At 44.5% G+C, this 12,626-nt stretch overlaps 1 protein-coding gene across 7 annotated transcripts in view; it reads left to right on the top strand.

Annotated features, from left to right (window-relative positions):
* The window catches only part of APLP2 (amyloid beta precursor like protein 2), a 71,871-nt gene extending 59,714 nt beyond the window's left edge, over window positions 1-12,157 (top strand). For 2 of the 7 annotated variants that reach the window (XM_048512033.1, XM_048512028.1), the window contains 7 exons: window positions 2,887-2,986; window positions 3,275-3,448; window positions 4,032-4,067; window positions 7,761-7,843; window positions 9,090-9,164; window positions 9,536-9,691; window positions 10,609-12,157. In XM_048512033.1, coding sequence (XP_048367990.1) covers window positions 2,887-2,986; window positions 3,275-3,448; window positions 4,032-4,067; window positions 7,761-7,843; window positions 9,090-9,164; window positions 9,536-9,691; window positions 10,609-10,710 — 726 coding nt within the window. In that variant the 3' untranslated portion in view covers window positions 10,711-12,157. The remainder of the gene's footprint in view (window positions 1-2,886; window positions 2,987-3,274; window positions 3,449-4,031; window positions 4,068-7,760; window positions 7,844-9,089; window positions 9,165-9,535; window positions 9,692-10,608) is intronic. The other 5 variants (XM_048512035.1, XM_048512031.1, XM_048512034.1 and 2 more) reach the window with 3 other exon arrangements.
* The last annotated feature ends 469 nt before the right edge of the window (window positions 12,158-12,626 follow it).

Genomic DNA, 12,626 nt, shown 5'->3' with positions numbered 1-12,626 from the left:
GTGGGAAGGAATAATGGGGTACGTAGAAATGCCTTGCCAAGGTCACCAGCAAAACTGTGACTAGGAACTGTTTTGCTAGACAGTCCAGCATCCATTCCTCTCCCTTCTGCCAAGAGACGCTCTTGCAAAGAAAAGCACTGTCAAAGGTAATAAGTAGCTACTTTGTGTTGAGTCCAGTAATTTGCATTGTCTGCTTTTAGAAGCAGGACTAGAGCATGAACTCAATTTTGCGTAGCAGTGCTGAAAACGCTTCCTTTGTAGTTTAAATTAGCTCTTGAGCGCTGTGATCTCTGCCTTGCTCCACTGTATATATTTCAGTGAATGTTAATGCTGGCAAGTTTATTCTGAATTACTCTGTCCTTCCTTCTTGCATCCAACTCAGCACCATTTTTAACGCTTACTTCCTTTTGGATCCCTCTCCCACTGACGGGAGTGAACGTACAAGCTGGATGCCCAAACCAAAATCTTCGAGATCCCTTAATTCCTTCTGCGGGGTGCAGTGTCACATGCAAGGAACATAGGTGATACAGTTCATTTCTGTTCGCTTTGCTTTTGAATGCACTTCAAGCTCTTGAATTGATCTGTTGGATTGACAGGCTGCAACACAGAAACTGAAATTGCTTTCATCCTTTCCTTTTAAAAGCCAGATCACTTGAGTCTGTAAAACTGGGTCTATTCAGTTCATCAGCAGTCTCCCCATTTGAAGATTCATACCTAGCATTCCTTATCAAATAGTCTATAAAATTCCTCAATGTGCAGCACCCTCTGCAGGACAGCTGTGTAGTTGCCATAAGTTTTAGGAAATCACTTGTGGCCGTGCCCAGAACAGGAAACCGCACCCAGCTTTTAAGCTCAGGCAAGTTCTCTTTGAACAAGCCAGCTTTGTTCTCCAGATAGGATTGAATATTTTTTTATCCCATTCTTCTTTGCAGGAGGAATCCAAACTACAAAAAATACAGTATAAGTAAAAGTTAATCCGCATCCTAGGCTCTGTTGTGTCTCTTTCAGGACCACAGGTGAAAAGCCACAAGCCAAGAGGCTGTTTCTGGCTAAGGCCAAGCTGAATAGCTGGAGGAGAAGGAACAGTGCATGAGCCCTTTTGGGATAGGGCGGTATAAAAATCTAACTAACTGACTAACTAACTAACAAACAAATAAATAAATAAAATGAAGTCGCCCCCCCCCCCCCCGCCGTCTTGTTGGCAAAAATATGTTTCCGTTCTTCCTCCCCTGCCTCTAGTTTTAACGCAAGTCTTCTCTTTTGAAAAATATTCAGATCAGCCATTTGTCATAGAGGCACCAGCAGAATCCTTTTGTGTGTGTTGAGTGCCATCAGGTCACTTCCAAGTCATGGCGACCCCATGAACCAGGGTCCTCAGAACTTCCTATTGTTAACAGCCTTGCTCAGGCCATGCAAAATTAGGTTCCCTTTGTACAGTCGATCCATCACAAGTTGTGTCTTCCTTTTTTTTCTGCTGCCTTCAACCCTTCCTATCATTGTTGCATTTCCCCCATGACTCTTGTTTTCTAATTACGTGACCAAAATAAAGCAGCCTCAGTTTAGTCATTTTAGCTTCTAGAGACAGGTCTAGGGCTTGGTTTGATCTAGAGCCCATTTATTTGATGGGTTGGCAGTCCACAATATCACTCTCTTCCAACACCATATTTCAAAGGAATTCTTATCTATACACATTTGCAGATGTTGAGATTTCCTTCCCTGGGGAAGAAACTGGTATGGAATGAATGTAGGCTGTTTGAGAACAGTATAACCGGACAAGCATCTGAAAATCTCAGCTTGCATCTAATGTTGGTGGGAAAGCGGATCTCAATGGCTTTAACATCCTCTCTCTCCAGAACTTGAGCATTCAACTGTACTGTCAAAATAATACAGAGGGAGTCTGCCAATTTCAGTGCATTTGGAGAGCTTGCCACAGTTCCGATTAGCGTCTGTCCTTTTGTTCACCATTTTTTAAAAAAGATTGTTAAATAAAATTCACCCTGGACTAGGTGAAACCCAGTGTGAAAATCGTCTGCAGTTGGCCCTCTGAAATTGTAACCCTTCCCAAAAACTAGCAGTATTTGTGATGACCTGAACCTGGCTAGCAGGCCATTCCTTAAACATGCAGGTGAAAGTGTTCACGCAACTCATGATTAATATGTGGGGTGTTTCGCCACAAGGTGTGGCGCTGTCCAAGTTCAGATAATTCTTACAATGACTACACATGGACCATGAATTATGGCCATTAGCCAGGACAGCTAAGTGGAGTATCTGTGTATAGTAGCAATATACTTCCTCTCCTCTTTTCCTTTTAATCAATCAATCAGTCAAGCCTTTATTGGCATAATAATAAAAATAAATACAGCAAAAGGAAAAACTGGTAAAAAACATGGATACACAGAGCAAAGAACAAAATGTTAAGTAAAAAATTGCTTCTGGCTTTTGATAATGTCTAAAAGGAAGTCTGCCAGTATCATACAGATGGAAGGATCTGGATTATCCTGCAAGTAATGTAATCTAAATAAATCAGGGAGATCAGTTGAAAATAAGGGAGTAAGATTCACATACTTGGATCTGATTTCCTTGAATCGGGGACAGTATAATAATTGGTGGACCAATTTCCTCTTCCTCTTTTTTGACTTTCTTTGTGAACTTCTAGATTCACCGGGCAGCCGCTGTTGCTAGGCCAAATCGACTTTGGCCTAATTCATTAAAACAATTGCCTTCTTGCTAACGCTTCCAAGGCTGGCCTTTGTGAGGTTCATTATATTTTTATGTAAAGCAAATAGAAAGAATTCTAAACGTCTTGATCTCTGGAGCAGTCTGATCTGTTTTCATTAAAAATAGAACAGAGACTAATTGCTTGAACTCCATCCTCTCTGTCGGCAGGTGATGACGCATCTCCATGTGATCGAAGAAAGGATGAATCAAAGTCTTTCTCTTCTCTACAAGGTACCTTATGTGGCTGAGGAAATCCAAAGTGAGATAGGTTAGTATCTCTGAGTCCCCTGAAGTAGTTTATCAAAAGCATTTTGGGCTTCTAAATTCGACAGAGACAATGAGGTGTGAATGCAAAACGAGTATGCACTGCTATTACAAAAAGGCGTCTTATACAAAAAATGCAGAAAAATAAATCCTAAATACAAGACGTTTTGGCCAGGGTTTTTGGGGGAATATTTCCCTAAGATGGAGGCGTTTTGTTGGATTCTTCAGGCTGCTGAGGTCCAGCTCACCCAAGAATTTCTTTCCCCACCCTAATATTTTCCTTTCCTCATAGATGAGCTGCTTCAACAGCAGCGGGATGACATGGACCACTTTACTTCTTCCATCTCGGAATCCCCAGTGGACGTCCGGGTGAGTTCCGAAGAGAGCGAGGAGTCTCCCCTCTTCGATGGCAAGCCTTTCCGCCCATTCCAGGTGAAAACGTTCCCAGCCTCATCTGAAAGTGAAGGTACGGAAAACTGAGGACCTGTAAAAACATAGACAGCGAGCACTGAGTGAGCGTTGGACCCCAGTCAGCTAGGATGATATCCTTGTCTTCACATTCATTGTTCCATTGGAGCTGCTTTAAATGGAACTCTTGATGTCTAAGTAGGCAGCCAGGTTCTGAACCGCTAGTTTCATTAGATGGTGCGTCCCATGGAAGTGTTATCTTCACAGCTGGGACACTGCAACTGTTAACTGAAGCTTTTAGCATCCTGTGTGGAGGTCACTTTGAGACCTTTGCTAGTCTTTGTTCTGTCTGCAAAGGGCACTTTTTGGCTTGGCTGTGGATTGATTCTTCAAGGTGTATAGGTCTTTCGCCTGGAGTTTGGTCTCTTGACACCCCAATCCATGACTCACCGCCTACCAGGAATTCATCTCCTTTGTTGCATCTGCTATTTCTGTGTTCAGTACTCAGGATGAGGAGAAAAGATTGAATTTTTGATCTGTAATCTAATTGTTGCCCAGGATCCAAGCCTTTTCTTTTCTCTCCTCTTAATCTCCTTTCTCTGCTATTTTTTTGTTTTTGTTTTTCTTCCCTTCTGCTATAGATTCTCAGCCGGATTTGTACCATCCAATGAAAAAAGGTTGGTTCTAAGCTGATGCCTCCTCAAACGCCTTTCATTGTGCCCCCACCTTCTCAGTGTGTTTCTGTTAGCTTTTGTTTTTAGTTTCATAGCCTCACCTTCACCTGCCTGTCTGTCCATTTAAAGGCATTCTTGATCCTTGATGTTAAACTAGTTAAGGTGGCAGCTTCTGGTGCGTTTTTGGTCTAATCACGGTAATCGTTATCTGAGAAACAGTGAACCATAAAGTCAATGATTTTCATAGCGTGCGTAAAGTATCCTTCGTGGTCCTTCTGTTCAAATGACACTAAGGTGAAAATACTCACTTGATTGCAGTAGTCATTTTTCTACCTGCTCATATTTATTAAAATGAGGGGCTGTTGTTGAGTTGAACGGACCCCCAGGTTACTACAGAGTAACATAAAACATCTTGAGTTCTGAATATACTACGCTGTAAAGGATTACATAAACTGATTTCGTCTGAAACATCACCTCCTCTCCTTCAGACTTAGGAGGAAGAGTGTTGGTTGTGTTGCCAAAACATGGGGAGAGTAGTTGGGAAAGAGCAGTGGGCTGCTATTTCAGGCGTTAACTGAGTTGGTGTTTAATGTTCTGTAGTTGCTGGAATGGCCCACCAAATACTTGTCAAAATGTCTGCAGTTGCCAAATTCAGAGTAACCATTTATGGTTCATTAGAACAGGTCATCCAGTGTTTTTATAGTTCCTCAGATGTTGTATGTTTTGATTTTACTGGCTCCCGCTTGGACTCTTTCATGTAGCAAAAGCTTCTTTTCTAAAGAAAAGGAGTAACAAAGCTGAAATGTTCTGAATGTGATCGTAGCGCTATATAGCGCTGGTCAAGGGTTGTCGCCCTTTGCTCATTTGCTGTTAACTAGAATGCACTATCTTTCGTCAACCTCTTGAACCAGATCCAAAGTGCGAAGAACTTGGTTAACAGCAGGACTTGAATTTTCAAGTCACTTAACTGCAGGGAACAGCTTTGGGAATGTGAAATTCAAGATTTAAACAGAGGCTGGATGGCCATCTGTCAGGAGTGCTTTGATTATGTGTTCCTGCGTTGCAGGGGGCCTGGACTTGAGAGCCCTCGGGGTCTCTTCCAACTCTATGATTCTAAGATTATCAGGGATTGTATTGTGGCCAGGCCAATGTTCCATTCATTAAGTTAGCCTTTAACGGTTGCATCAGGAAGATTAAAAGTCAAAGTGCTTAGTCTTTCCTGGCTGTTTTTCTTGCTTCTGGATTTTGTAGGCTCTTCAGTGGTAGGCTGAATATGAACCTCCTTCCACTGAAACCTGTTTTCTCTCCGCTTATTAATTGTGTTGAAGACTTTGCTGCGACAGCATAGCTGACAAAGACCATTGAGGGGAAAGCCGGTAATCTCTTAATGACAGGACTTGATTAAGTTCAGACTGATATGATCTGTGGTATATTTATTTCTTCCTTCCTGCCCAGCTCATTTTTAAAAAAAGCACAGTCTGCAAAAACCTTGTATGTTACTTCCAGAGATGTACATGATATAAAGTGTTTTCCTTCTAAGTGCCATCCACTTAAAGCTGCTAAGCAGTGCAAATCTAATGGTACCTGTCACAGTGGCTGAATTTGCAACCTGGAGTCTTCTGTATTGGCTCCTGAGATTTCAGCAGATCCAATAAAGGCAAGAAGCTGACTAGGTAGAAGAGGGCCAAAGTGCATTTAGAAGCTGTAAATCACATAACGTGAGCTGCTCAGGAAGTCTCACACAGCAAGGTGGTGCAATCCAGAGTTTACCTGACATCTGAAATAGTGTGTTCTGAGCTGGAAGTGATCGGCAGTAACAATCAGGGCCTCTTTTTCTAGATTGCTTTAGTGTTTTCCGGTTTTAAAAACACAGTAAAGTAGGAATCACCCCCAAAGCAGAATTACCTCCCACTCTTTTTCAGAGAACCAACTAATAGCAGACATTTGTTGGTCTGAGAGCCCTGCCAGGGTAGAACTGCATGTATGAAGTGGGACGTGTTGTGTTTCCTTTGTCCTGTTATGGTTGGAACTCTTGGAGGGTCCAGTGGCTTCCTTGGCCAAGTAAGAATGAAGACGCATCCTTCATTATATCTAGGTCAGAAGGCAGGAGGGGTATAATCAAGATGGGGCAGTTGGAGTCAGGATGCCAAGTGCCAAAACAGAATTAGCTTCATTATAGCAAAGAGATATACATAGAGGATAGATTCCAGTTGCCCCTTCTTGATAACACTCGTCTTACCACTTCACCTGGATATAAGGACCCTTGGGTCTTTGTTTTCACTTATATATTTGAGAAAGTGAGCTTTGACGCATTAAAGCTTACGCCTTGGAAAATGTTGTTTTCTATAAATTGTTATTGGACTAACACAGCTACTGGGGTGAGCATTTGGTAAATCCAAACGGGACCCCCCCCCACCCCAATAAACCATTTGGGGGGTATTTTTACCTGAAAAGGGCCGTAATTAAAGGAGGCCAAAAAATCAGATCCCCCTCCCCCAAATTCTGAATTTTAAGGACATTTTTGGGCCTTATTTGGCCCGCCGCCTTAAAAAGAGCAAAAAGAAAAGAAACACCCTCCTTTCCCTTTGGTCTGCAATGTGGCCTGGTTCAGCATTACACTGCTTGTCACTTCCAAAGTCCATGTGAACTTGGCCAGGCTGAACCCGCAGAGAGCCAGTGTGGTGTAGTGGTCAAGCGCAGGTGGATTCTAATCTGGAGAACTGGGTTTGATTCCCCACTTCTCCACCTGAGTGGCGGAGGCTTATCTGGTGAACCAGATGTGTTTCCACACTCCTACATTCCTGCTAGGTGACCTTGGGCTAGTCCCAGTTATCTCCAAACTCTCTCAGCCCCACCTGCCTCACAAGGTGTCTGTTGTGTGGAGAGGAAGGGAAAGGAGCTTGTCAGCCACCTTGAGTCTCCTTACAGGAGAGAAAGGGTGGGGTATAAATCCAAACTCTTCTTCTTCTTTATGGTGGACTTAGCCTGGCTAGATCCAGCTTTAAATTGCAATCCAAGGTCCAGCTCCAGTAGTTCATTCCTCCTCCATTCTGCAAGTTGAGATCCGTGTTGTAACCCAGAACAGCCTATTTTTGGAATTGTCTTATCACATGCCAGGTTTTAGCTGCGATGAGCCGGGTGATATTCACAACTTCATTAACTCCTCCCTCAAATTGATCCTGGACTTGAGCCAGGCCACGGGGCAAAGGAACTCATTCTGCTTTCTCACTGGGTGACCTTTTGGAATGACTTTGAGACTTGTTTGTGGATTAGATGCTGATGCACATCCTCTTGTGAAAGACTGGTGCTGACTCCAGTAAGGCAAGAATGCGGCAGAGAGTGCTCACTTGATGGGGCAGGAGCCACAACCCCCACAAGCAAGCACTCCTGTTTGGGCCTCTCATTGCTTTGTTGTCATGTCATACACATTTGGGTAATAGAGTGTGTGTGCACTCAAATGTCCTGCAAGATCTCACCGTTCCCGTACATGTATCTCATTTGCCAGTCCCCCCGCCCCTTTGTTGCCCATCGTCTGTCACGCTAGCGTAGTACATTTCTGTCTTTCAAGTCCATGCCCAGGGGAAAGAACGGCAGTGGTTGCAGGAGGTGTGATAGCCCTGCCGGGCACACTGCCATGCAGGTCTGATGCGGCACCTTGTCTCGTGCCTGTGCTCATATGTAATTTCTTCTCTGCAGGGTCTGGCATGGCTGACCTCGAGGGGCTGATTGGAGCAGAAGAGAAAGTGATTAACGGCAAGAACAAGCTGGACGAGAACGTGGTACGCCTCTGTGATAGTTCTGTGCAGGGAACCTTGGGCTGGAGAAGTAGCTTTCAGATTCTGTGGCTTGCTTCCACGCCATCTGCTGCTTGCCCGATAGTCACTGTATTCATTATCCCATACAGTGCAGAGAAGTAGCAGTTTTACAGCTGCTGCAGGCTGCCAGTATATCTTAGTGACAGAAGGGTGGGGTGGGGGCGGGATGAAAAACGCACAGCCCGTGTCCTCGTCATGGAAGGCCTTTCCAGTGTGCGACAGCAGAATGGATCTTCTGGATGCTCTAGCACACGGGCTTTGCTGGCAGCTTTGCCAGCCTACTTTGAGCGTCACCAGCTGCTTGGGACAGCGAGAGAAATGGCCATGCTGTACTTCTGGGTGTCAGCTGCGGTGTGTGTTGTGAGCCCTGCTGGACCCCTTGTTGAAAGCAGCGAATGTTTGAAAGCAGAGTTCACCTTTGACTGTGATCAATCAGCTCATTATCCTAAATCGAGTTTACTTCATTCAGATGTCTTGATTTTTCAAGAACAGCTTTAACAAACTAGAATCTGCGTGCGTGGTGTAGTGGTTAAGACCAGGTGGATTCTGATCATGAGAACTGGGCTTGATTCCCCACACCTCCACCTGAGAGGCAGAGGCTTATCTGGTGAACCAGATGTGTTTCTGCACTCCTACAATCCTGCTGGGTGACCTTGGATTAGTCACAGTTCTTCGGTACTGTCTCAGCCTCATCTACCTCACAAGGGAAAGGAGCTTGTAAGCCGCCTTGAGTCTTCTTATAGGAGAGAAAGGTGGGGTATAAATCCAAACTCTTCTTCTTAAACTCGAAGCATTTTCCTGCTTCTTTCAGGGCAGCTGTTTTTGAAACATATGCCATACCTTACTGTTTTTGCAATGAACATGCTTTTAACCAAATTCCATTTGTTTTCCCTGGGTTGTAAAGCACAAACTGTCTCATAGTGAGCATGAGAGGGGTGTGTGTGTGTGTGTGTGTGTGTGTGTGTGTGTGTGTGTGTGTGTGTGTGTGTGTGTGTGTGTGTGTGTGTGTGTGTGTGTGTGTGTGTGTGTGTGTGTGTGTGTGTGTGTGTGTGTGTGTGTGTGTGTGTGTAGTGATGTAGAGTTGACTAGCTGTTGGTTCAGCAAAGGTGGCTGCGTTTTGCAACTGAGTGGGCTTTTGTGCCAACCCACGCCCAGTGATTCCTCCTTGTCACCAGCTCTTTGTGTAAAATTCCTTCATGACCGTTTTCAGGTAATTGACGAAACCCTTGATGTCAAGGAAATGATTTTCAATCCCGAGCGAGTCGGTGGACTAGTGGATGAGCCGGTATGTATGTGGCTGCCGACCTGAGCTGCTTGTTAGGGGAACGGGAACGCCCGTGTCTATGTGGAGCATTGCTGTGTGTCTATTTTGTTCTGAAGCTGCTGTGAATGTTGCAATGAACTATGGACCTGCTGTTCTCAGAAACGGTCCCGTTCCTGGGGCACATGTAATCTGCATGGGTCAAGTGCTTACTGTGTAGATAGCTGAAGAGATACTCTCACAGGCGCTCTTTGCCGGGTGATGGAGGCCAGGGCAAAATCATAATCAGTTTTATCTCTTGCTTGTCACAGCGGATGGATGGCCTTGTGCAGTCTGTAGTTGGTGCTAGTTTCTGGGCCTCTCACCCCTTTGGCGTCTTTCCCTCCTCCGTACAGGAAAATGACAATTCCCTGCGTGACGACTTCAGCTTCAGCAGCAGCGCCGTCATTGGCCTCCTGGTGATCGCCGTTGCCATAGCCACAGTAATAGTCATCAGCTTGGTGATGCTGAGGAAGCGGCAATATGGAACCATCAGCCATGGAATTGTAGAGGTGAGAGAAGAAGAAGAAGAGTTTGGATTTATATCCCCCCTTTCTCTCCTGTAAGGAGAGTCAAAGGAGCTTACAATCTCCCTTCCCTTCCCCCCTCACAACAAACACCCTGTGAGGTAGGTGGGGCTGAGGGAGCTCTGGAGAACTGTGATTAGCCCAAGTCACCCAGCTGGCATGTGTTGGAGTGCACGAGCTAATCTAGTTCACCAGATAAGCTTCCATAGCTCAAGTGGCAGAGGTGGGAATCAAACCCGGTTTTCCAGATTAGATTGCACCACTTCTCTTAACCACTACACCACGTGAGTCATATCATCCGAGCATTGTGGGAGGGTAGAATCAAATAAACGTATCCCTTCGACATAGCGACTTGCCCCATCATAACCTGGATATACTGCGGGTCAGTATAAGAAATTAAATGAGAATTGTTGACAGAAGCTGCAGACAACACACAAAAGCCAGCAGGTGACACAAAAAAGTTAAAAACTCAAAAATGCATAACATTTATGTATAGTATTGTATAATATCAACGTATTTTATCTTTTAAAACCATCACTATACACAATTTCCTTTTAAAAGTTAAAATAAAGAAAAAAGTCACACTTCTTTGGTACGGAGGGAGGCCAAAAAATTCTACCTGGGGCTCCAGAGGGGGATTCGTGCCCCACCCCCTGGATTGGGCTGTGAGGTATTCCTGCAGGGCATGGGTGTCATCGAAGAGTGCATTCCACAGGGTAGGGGCCATCTCTGAGAAAGCCCTTCCCCGGGTAATACGCAACTCTGAATCATCCTTGAATCTCGGCACTCATAAGATGCCCTGGGAGAATGACCCAAGGCAATGTTGTGGGGGGTTGTTCACTTAGCTCAGATGCCTGCATTTTGCTTCTGGGTTCCCTGACCAACAACTCTTTGTCTTGAAGGTGGATCCGATGCTCACCCCGGAGGAACGGCATCTGAACAAGATGCAGAACCACGGCTATGAGAACCCGACATACAAATACTTGGAGCAGATGCAGATTTGAAGGATGTTGAACCCGCAGCAGCCGTGTCCCAGCAGAGGGGCAGGGGAGGGGAGGGCCAAAACGGTCCAGAATTTTGGATCTACTACTGACCAACCGTTGCTTGAAGAGGACTTCATCTTACATTCAGAACTCCTGGATCATTAAGACTTAAATTACTACTGTAGAGTTGCAATTTCCATTCTTTTAAATGGGCGAGGAAATGATAATATAACAATATATGATATATGAATCTTAAATGGGTAAATGGATCTATTGCAGATATGAGATGTAGTTTTTTTTCTTTTTTTAAGAAACTTTAATCTAAAGAGGAGAGAAAAAAAATCCCAGTGCTGTTGTATTGTCTGATAACAAGCTCTCTATATACATGAGAAATGTTTGTTTTATTTCTGATATACCACTTGTATATTCAAGGTCATTTGTACCAACTTGCATTGTATAAATGGGACATGTGGCTCTTTGGTCTTTCTGACTTTTATTTTATTTATATATACAAAAAAACCTTGCACATATATAAATAAAATAAATAGCAGTATTCCTTTTTTTTAAAAAAAATAATTAGTTCTGTCAGAAACCGCAAAAAGGCAAAAGGCCTTTGGGAAAATAATATCTTGGGATGCAAATCCACAACAATAGTGGAAAGATGACACAGATTATCAAATGCCAGTGACTTTTGTGTTTCTGCTGCTATGTGGCTTGGTTTTGAGAAATCTAGACCCTCTAGAGGCAAGGAGGAGAAAGACTCCTGCCGCACTATGGCCTTTCAAGTGAAATATTTTGGCATGGTTTGTGCATATCGGGATCGCACACCTTGCCTTCTTGCTTTCGTAGCCCAGCCCTGGCATAGAGTTGGAAGTCTTTTAATTTTGAGTTGGAGCCCCTTTTAGGCTTACGCCAGCCTCCTTTTTAGCACCTCGCCTCGTGTAAGCAAAACCCCCTCTTTGTGCACCTATGCCGCCTTCCTCCATGATGAATAGTTGATCACTACAGGGTTTGGAGGCTGACATGTCTTCCCAAGAGAGCCAGGGCAGACACCTGGGGTGTGTAACTGGAGCCATTAATGTACCTGGGAGTCACCAAGTGGGATTGAGGAGCCAGAGCATGTCGGGGGGCAGAAAGGGTTCGTGCCCAAGTTGTGGAGACGAGTAGGGAATCTGTGGGCATTGGAGTGTTGGGAGGGGAGGGGGTTATTCATTCACCTTCATGTCTCTGTAATGCTTGTATAGTTGTTGTTAATGCTCACAGCTTTTTAAAAAAAATTCTGGAGGTTCTGGTAACCTGTGGTGTGTTCTTTTCTATTTTCCGGTGAGTTTTCTTTCTCCTTCACACCCCCCCTCCATGTTTCTTCCCACTATGCACAGATTTACTTGACCTGCAAACTCCTTAGTGCAGTCTATGGGGAATGTAAAAGTTGGAAACACATCAATAAACACTTTAACTTCCAGATCGATTCCAGCCTCTGTCCAGAGATGTTTGGGCTCCTTCTATTATTTGTCCTAGCTGCCCCTCTGGGAAGCTGCTTCTCTCTTGGTGGTGTGAACCTCTGAATCTCATTTGCCATAAACATCCGAAGGCTGTGTGAAGTCTGCTGTAACTGCTTGGTTACTATTCAGTGGGGTTTGGAAGGTTTCCGCAGCCTGTGATTAATTTTGGGGTGTGTGGAGGGTGGGTCAAAGGAATGACAGTAAGAGAAACAAATGGCTTTGGTTATTGTCTATCTAGCAGCCCTGACAGCCCAGACTAGCTGGATCTCATCAGCACTTGGAAGCTAAGCTGGGTTGATACTTGAATGAGAGGCCACCAGTGGTACTACTGAATGGTAAGGGGTGGTGGCTCAGTGGCAGAGAATCTGCTTGGCACGCGGAAGGTCCCAGGTTCAATCCTTGACATCTGTAACTAAAAGGATCAGGTGATGGGAA

The sequence above is a fragment of the Sphaerodactylus townsendi genome, linkage group LG12, assembly GCF_021028975.2.
Source record: "Sphaerodactylus townsendi isolate TG3544 linkage group LG12, MPM_Stown_v2.3, whole genome shotgun sequence".
Taxonomy (NCBI): domain Eukaryota; kingdom Metazoa; phylum Chordata; class Lepidosauria; order Squamata; family Sphaerodactylidae; genus Sphaerodactylus; species Sphaerodactylus townsendi.
Note: the sequence above shows the minus strand (reverse complement) of the source record. Positions and strands in the feature narration are given on the sequence as shown.